Raw genomic sequence first — 8,104 nt, 5'->3', positions numbered from 1 at the left:
GTCCAGGAAAGGCATGTGTGCAAACAGAAATTCTGATGCTAGGTGAGCAAGGAGAGTTCTGGAAGTAGTCAAGGTGTCTTAGCACAGGCCAATACAACAAAAACACCATAGACTGGGTCACAAATGGAAAACACTTATTTGTTGTATTTCTGGAGGCTGGAAAGCCCAAGATCAAAGCGCCAGCCTTGTCTAATGAGGGCTCACTTCCTCACTTGGGTTTGCAAACAGCCATCTTCTTGCTATGTCATCACATAGTGGAGAGCAGAGAGAGAGGAAACACGCTCCATCCAGCCTCTTACCCTATTCATGAGGTCTCCACTCGCATGACACAATCACCTCCAAAGGCCTTACCTCCTATGACCCTCACACTGGGGAGCAGGCTTCCACATAGGAATTTGGGGGATTCACATTCAGTCCATAGCAGAGAGACCCCACCAAGATGACCAGAGAGACCTTCTGATCTCTTCTGCTGCCAGTTTCATAGTAGCTAAAGCATACTTTGAAGCTAATAATCATAATTTCCTTTCCTGGAAAAAGTAGAATATAATTTGGGTCTCTGTTGAAATGAAAAGCAATATCCAAACTCTGTGTATTTTTTGTACAAACACCAAAGCTCTCATGATGTGTCATGAGTAGAGAGAAATTTCTTCTGATGTTCAAGCTACTAGGAAACTGAACACTGAAAGGAAATCAAGTAGTTCTTTGCTACTGAGAACCTCAAAGACACTAAATGTCAGACACTTAAGTCATTGTTAAAGCCATGCATCCGGGTAGGATGCTCAATATGTGGAAAGGGGGAAAGTACTAACGCAGCACATAAGACAGTGTCTTACTGACATACTGTTCATGTCAAGCAGAGTGATACCCTTCTGTAAACAGTCACGTCAGAAACCAAATAAATTCTGAGCCCCCGGGGTACAGGCTGAACCTGTCGCCTATATCAATTCATTCCATCTTAGCCATAACACTATGAGGTAGGTAGCTACCGTCCCATTTCACAGATGAAGAATCGAGGCCCAGAGAAGTTCAGCGACTCAGCCAAGGCCCATAGGTAATGATTGTAGAACCTGGGGCCGAACCCAACTTTGTGTGACGCAAAAGCACTGGCAACTATTGAGTGAACTTCCAGCATTTAGACAAGCAGTGGTCAGAGAGTAGACAGTGGTCCTAGGAAAATAAAGGACGAGTGACTGGGGCAAGCATGCCTGCGGGAGATGGACCTAGACAATGAGAGGCTGGGGCGGATGGGGCGAGAAGGAAGGCCAGGCTGTCGGAATCTCGCNTGTCCTCCTGAGCAAATATGGAAGCCTCTAGAGTTTCCTTCACTTGCTCTCTCCACCATTCTTTCTCATTTCTACAGCTTCTGCTCTAGTTTTACCTTTCTTCCATTGCACCTCAAGGTTTGAAGTAGTGGATGGGGAGGAGTCAAGTAGGAAGCTTGTAATTAGGGCAAGAAATATTAGGGTCTGAGCTAATGGGGGAAGCCGTTCTAGACCTCAAAGGGCAAAAGCCAATCCTTAGCACTATAATTGGTCGTAAATCACCCTCACCATGCAGGGAAGACCTCACTCACTGAACCATACTTCTGTAATTAGGTCTCTCAAACACATAGTCAGAAAATTTACTTGAGGCCATTATCACGTGCATCATAATTTATCCAGTTTCTTCACTAGCAGATTTTGAAAGGTAATTCATGTTGACTAAAAGTCAATCACAATACTGAATTTCTTTCAAAGGATAAACTCTGTGTGAAATGCATAAAGTGTTCTTTCAACAAAGCCCAGGGTTGAAGGATGAGTAATCTGTGGTTGAAACATCTCATGTACCTGTTACTGTGAACTAGAACTTGAGGACGTCTCTAGGAAGTACTTGGCCCTGGGTCAGCGTCCTGCTGAATAACCAAGTGACTGTCATTGCTTCGCAGCTGCTGTCCAAGCCGAAATTCAGTGGAGTTGAAAAGATCAAGACCATCGGCAGCACATACATGGCGGCGACGGGTCTGAGCGGTATTCCCAGCCAGGAACACAGCCAGGTACAGATGGGTCAGCCACACATGGGCACACGTGAGCCTTCGCTCTGCCTACAGGCCATCCTGGAGCCAAACGGCCACGCGATGATCATAAACTCTACTGTGCATGCACCCTAAAGCCGAGTGATCGAAGTCTTATGAGAAAAGAGGAGAATTCCATATGCTTCTGAGGGTCTGCTCACTGAACTTTCTCTGGTAGACGGGGAAAGAAAAATCTAACCAACGCAAGAGCTGCTTGATACCAGATAAATACACAAAAAGTGAAAGATTAGAGATGTTTATTTAAAGGTATCTTATTATAGGATGGGTCCTGGTCTTTGGTTAAAAATAGTATAGTAAAAAACCAAGCTGACCACAGAGAATTTTGCTTGAAAAGGTCGTTTGGGGAACATTGAGTATCTTCAGTCAACTAGCAGTTTTGAGGGGGTTTTCTGTTAGTGTCATTGTGTGTGTGTGTGTGTGTGTGTGTGTGTGTAGATATGCTTGTGTAACTTGTGGGTCCATAAACAAGACCCCTTTCCCCTCAGGACAGTGGGCTCCCTGACAGGCATAGCACCAACCCGGGTTTGCTGTGGGACAGAGGTGGGGGGTGCAGCACAGGTGACCAGAGCTTCCCAGAGCANTGGATACAGAGATGAGAAGGGCAGAGGTGGCCTCGTCCCCAGGAGGGGACCGGATCCTGTTGTCTACCGGGGCACTGGCAGCGTAAATGTGGGAGTCCAGAAAGGCCACTTCTGTAAGGAAGTGACTGCTGAACCTGAAAAGAAAGTGCTAGAAACTAGGGGGGAGATGGAGGATGACGCGGGAAAGGGAGAGAGCATCCCAGGCCCCCAGGGCAACTTCCAGTCCGATGCCAGGACAGCGTCTAATTCAAGTGAAAAGGCCCCAGGGAGCAGCCGGACAGGCCTGGCAGATCCCCTGCGCCGCTCCTGAGGTCTCCCTGGGCCCGACTTGGGGAATCTGCGGATTTCCCCTCCTCCTTCCTGTTTGCCTGACTTATTCCACGCCAGCCTCTGAGCTCTGTCGCACCCTCAAGAAATCGCAGGAAAGCAGGATGGAGAAGACGAGACCAGAGCTAGACAGCATTTTCTCTCACGTGACCCTGCAGTGTCCTCATGTGTAGATTGAGAATAATAGTACCAGCCTCAGAGGGTTGAGTCATGGGTGTGTTCACGCCGGTAGGTGCTCAGGGAGCCGCCCACCCTGTCAGGCAGCAGACAGTCAGTGCTGATGATTTCCATGCTTATTCTTGTCACCACCCTCATTCCCCAGGGAGTCTGCCTGATGTCAGCAGACAGCAGGGAGATGCAGGACGCAGAGAATATAGCCTGCCTTGCTAGATGTACCCCTTTTCCTTACGAGCAGGGAAGTTAGTAGAATTGATATTACTTTCATAAAATTAGCATTCTTAAATAGAGCAGCTTCCTAGGGGGTTGTCCCTCTCCTGTCACCCTGACTTTCTGACTTAGGTTTAAGGTCAGCAGTCACACATGCCAGCGGTTATCTTCCCAGGATGTGAATGTTCAAAAACAACTTTGCAGCAGGAGAGATAATACAGGTCTCCACAATGAGCCAGCTCAACCATATTGAGCACAGTGTAGGAAAAGAAAACTTCGATTCTACTGTTCATGTACGTTGTACAGATGGTGAGGCAGCAGCAGACGGCACTGCAGGTGGATGGCCCGGAGGACAGGGACATGACAGAAGGCTAGGTTTTCCAGGAAGTGGATGTGACCTGCCGTAGGTTGCCATTCCCCTGACGGGTTTGTTTTGAGACGTCAGTAGGGGAAGAACATTCTTCTGAGAGGCCACCTTGGAGTCACGGTGCTGTCAAAGTGCTCACCCCATGCCGAGGGATTCGTCTGGGTGCCCAGAGGAAAGAACTCACCAATAGCATTCATGCAGAGTGGGTTTCCTCACTCTGCCGGGCACACAGGACTTGCCAGCCACTAGCATTATTCCATCCACTCAGAGCGCAGCCTTCTTGTCTAACAGAACCCTCTTCACGTTTCCAGGAGGAGGGAGCATTTCCCACGATGCACTGCGCCATGATGGCACCTGCCCATCCAGCCCCTCTTGGGCCATTCAAGCACCCTGATGAGCCAATGGCAGTGGGACTGCAGACCCTCCCTCCCAGGACTAGCCCCGCCCCCCACGCCGACATAACAACCCTTCCTTTCTGAAACTTTCACTGAACTTGAAGGTTTCATTATATGTTGGGAAAATTGAGGAACCACCTTGAAATTGTGTTTATATGACATCGTAATTTTATTCATGTCTATGGCACAGAACTTTGAGCCTCTTTCTATTAAAAAAAAATAGATATCTGTATTAAATATTGTTGGTGTCTAATATAATATGATATGTAGCCTGAAGAGTTTCACTGGTTCTTTCTGCTGTAACTAAGAAGTAACCTGATGTTACTTCAGGACACACGAAAGAGGGAAATNCACCCACCCACCCCAGCCGCTGACTAGCAGGACTTGAGCAGCCAGAGAAAGCTGACAGCAGAGGGGGCGGACGTCAGCGGCCAGCAGCCGATGCCTGAGTGCTCTGACCCATGCGACAGAGCTGGAATGAATTATGTGGGATGTCTACAGCAGAGCTGTGAGTTTTATTGAGTGCTCCACAGCAAAGGAGAATTTCTTTCTCACTGCTGTGAACCTCGGAAGATTGGGTGGAACGGTGTGTACTGAGTTTCCTGCCTACCTTTCCACTGCCAAGGGGAAGCTTCGCCTAAAATCTATGGCAGGCCAAAGTACACTACGCAGTTCAGCAGTGGGAAATGAAATCTCTGAGAAACACCCTCATGAATCGGTAGAATTTGACACCTGCAGTACAGCGGGGGTCCTAGAGCCAGGAGAGAACTCAGGGGAGATGATCAGTCAACTGGCTCCATTCGTATTTCTAAGTCCCGCCTCCACGCCGCTCCCATAGCAACTGTGGACCTGTGGGTTTGAACTGAGTTCTTGGGACAAGGACTGTTCCTAGCTGGTGCCTCACCCTGACAAGACAATTGATCGGAATTTTAAAGCTTCAGCTCCTGGTGATAGATGCCTCTCCGTATCCCATCCAGTGTCAAAGTGCAGCATGACCTTAGGTGTTTCTGTATAACGACCATGATCTTATAATTGCAATTATGAGGGGGGGGATGGTCAGAGCAACGGTCACCTTCGTGGTGGCCCAGGGTACCTGATTATCTGGGGAAGTAAGGCATACACACACACACACACACACACACACACACACACACAATATATATATATATATATACTTATTATAACACATAATGCCCACGAATCCCAGGAATCCAAGATATTCATTGTCTTGTCTTGGCGAGAGCTCACCAGCTGGACTGAAGAGAGGTGACCCATGAGTTTCCCCAGTGACCTTTGGTTGAGTCCCCTTGGAGAATCACAGTTTGTGGGGAGGCTTATATCCCAGTGTTGGATTGTCCAAACTCTGATGGGTACAGCGCTGTAAACTCCAGCTTCACGGGACCCAGGACGCCAAGCAGCACAGCCTGACTGGCCTTCCAGGGCTTGTCTGGGGACCACCTGCATGTGACTTTGCTCACCAGGAGTAGGCGTCTGCCCTAGGACCCCCTCCAGATATAGGGCTCTTGGGGAGCTCCCTCAATCCTCAGTTCTACCTTCTTGTCTTTTCCTACTTGTGTGTTTTTAAGTGCCAGTCATCTTCTCAGTTGAAAAAAAATCCCTCAAATTTGAACTCCATCAAAATCTCTATCTTATGCATGTCCACCAAATAGTGGTGGAAAATAGGTCCCTGCTCTCTGACCCAGCAGGACCTGAACATGATCAGGCAGGTAGAGTCCTTGCCTCTTGGTGAAATGGCAGGAGATCGGGAGGCCTTTGGGTTTTTTCAGACATGGGTAGACTCCCTTGCCAGCCGCAGTGCAACTTAGGAGAGTTTTCTGGAAGGGAGTTTAGCAACGGGGATCAAGCGTGTTCCTCTGGAATTCAGTAAACTCACTGATGGGGTGTCACCAAAGGCAGCAACCTTCAAGGTGGGGAGAAGCCACGTGGTCCAGAAGCTCGGTAGGGACCAAGATGGGAGAGCAGAGTCCNCATAAAATTAGCATTCTTAACTAGAGCAGCTTCCTAGGGGGTTGTCCCTCTCCTGTCACCCTGACTTTCTGACTTAGGTTTAAGGTCAGCAGTCACACATGCCAGCGGTTATCTTCCCAGGATGTGAATGTTCAAAAACAACTTTGCAGCAGGAGAGATAATACAGGTCTCCACAATGAGCCAGCTCAACCATATTGAGCGCCGTGTAGGAAAAGAAAACCTCGATTCTGCTGTTCATGTACGTTGTACAGACGGCGAGGCAGCAGCAGACGGCACTGCAGGTGGATGGGCCGGAGGACAGGGAGATGACAGAAGGCTAGGTTTTCCAGGAAGTGGCTGTGACCTGCCGTGCGTTGCCATTCCCCTGACGGGTTTGTTTTGAGACCTCAGTAGGGGAAGAACATTCTTCTGAGAGGCCACCTTGGAGTCACGGTGCTGTCAAAGTGCTCACCCCATGCCGAGGGATTCGTCTGTGTGCCCAGAGGAAAGAGTTCACCAATAGCATTCATGCAGAGTGGGTTTCCTCACTCTGCCAGGCACACAGGACTTGCCAGCCACTAGCATTATTCCGTCCACTCAGAGCGCAGCCTTCTTGTCTAACAGAACCCTCTTCACGTTTCCAGGAGGAGGGAGCATTTCCCACGATACACTGTGCCATGATGGCACCTGCCCATCCAGCCTCTCTTGGGCCATTCAAGCACCCTGATGAGCCAATGGCAGTGGGACTGCAGACCCTCCCTCCCAGGACTAGCCCCGCCCCCCACACCCACATAACAACCCTTCCTTTCTGAAACTTTCACTGAACTTGAAGGTTTCATTATATGTTGGGAAAATTGAGGAACCACCTTGAAATTGTGTTTATATGACATCGTAATTTTATTCATGTCTATGGCACAGAACTTTGAGCCTCTTTCTATTAAAAAAAAATAGATATCTGTATTAAATATTGTTGGTGTCTAATATAATATGATATGTAGCCTGAAGAGTTTCACTGGTTCTTTCTGCTGTAACTAAGAAGTAACCTGATGTTACTTCAGGACACACGAAAGAGGGAAATATATAAACGCTTCAAAGAATGTAGCCATAACGAGTCATTTTAGGACAGTGCTGTGGTTTGGGAAATCATTTTGTTTCCCTTCAGTTGCTTAAAGGACACTGTTTCCTAAGGCAGAAGTCTTGTCTAAGGTAGAGACGCAGAGAGGTTTTCCAGGAAGGGCACCTCATACTGGCTGGTAGTGGCGGCATGAGCACAGGGCTGAGGGCCCTGAGCCTGCATTGGCTCATTAGAAGCTTTCGCCTGTGAGCCATGGCCAGTGTCTGCAGTGGGCCTGGCCCTGGGGTGGGACAAGGCGAGAGGGCCCTCGGTGGCTTCTTTGCCAATCAGAGCGTAAAGACACACTTGCATTAGGAGCACGCTTGTTTAAAAGGTTTCCTGATGCTGAGCCCTTCCTTTTCTCCTGGGCAGGAGTTATACCACCAATCCTACGACTGCGTCTGCGTCATGTTTGCCTCCATTCCGGATTTCAAAGAATTCTACACAGAATCCGATGTCAACAAGGAGGGTCTGGAATGCCTGCGGCTCCTGAACGAGATCATCGCCGACTTTGACGATGTAGGTATTGAGCGTGACCCTGGAAAGGCAGGGCGGCCCCATCCCACATGGTGGCATTTCCCTGGCCGGCACATCTGAAGTTGTTCATCACGGCATACCTTAAAACTTGGCCTTTAGTGTAATTTCTTGTGGCTGGCGCTAAAGCCTTGTGTTCTTTTGAGGTCCCAGGCAATTTTGGAAAGACAAATGTATGTTATTGATGAGATGGTACGCTTGCTAGGAACAACTAAAAAATCCATTCAATAAAATGTATATCCGGTGTGCTCATGAATTTTCTTGAAAGGCTTAAACGCCAAGGCTCGCCCATCCATTTTTATATCAAAAAGATAATGAATCTATTCATCATAGTACGTTATTGGCGTGTCTGTCTGTGCA

The 8,104-nt window shown here is 48.4% G+C and overlaps 1 protein-coding gene across 1 annotated transcript in view; it reads left to right on the top strand.

Annotated features, from left to right (window-relative positions):
* Nucleotides 1–8,104, top strand: part of ADCY2 (adenylate cyclase 2) — a 380,993-nt gene that overhangs the window by 343,137 nt on the left and 29,752 nt on the right. Inside the window, exon 21 of the mRNA XM_019631611.1 lies at nucleotides 7,583–7,804. Coding sequence (XP_019487156.1) covers nucleotides 7,583–7,804 — 222 coding nt within the window. The remainder of the gene's footprint in view (nucleotides 1–7,582; nucleotides 7,805–8,104) is intronic.

Source organism: Hipposideros armiger, unplaced genomic scaffold (assembly GCF_001890085.2).
Source record: "Hipposideros armiger isolate ML-2016 unplaced genomic scaffold, ASM189008v1 scaffold_1018, whole genome shotgun sequence".
NCBI classification, from domain to species: domain Eukaryota; kingdom Metazoa; phylum Chordata; class Mammalia; order Chiroptera; family Hipposideridae; genus Hipposideros; species Hipposideros armiger.
The sequence above is the reverse complement of the archived record's forward strand: the minus strand, read 5'-3'. Positions and strand labels throughout refer to the sequence as shown.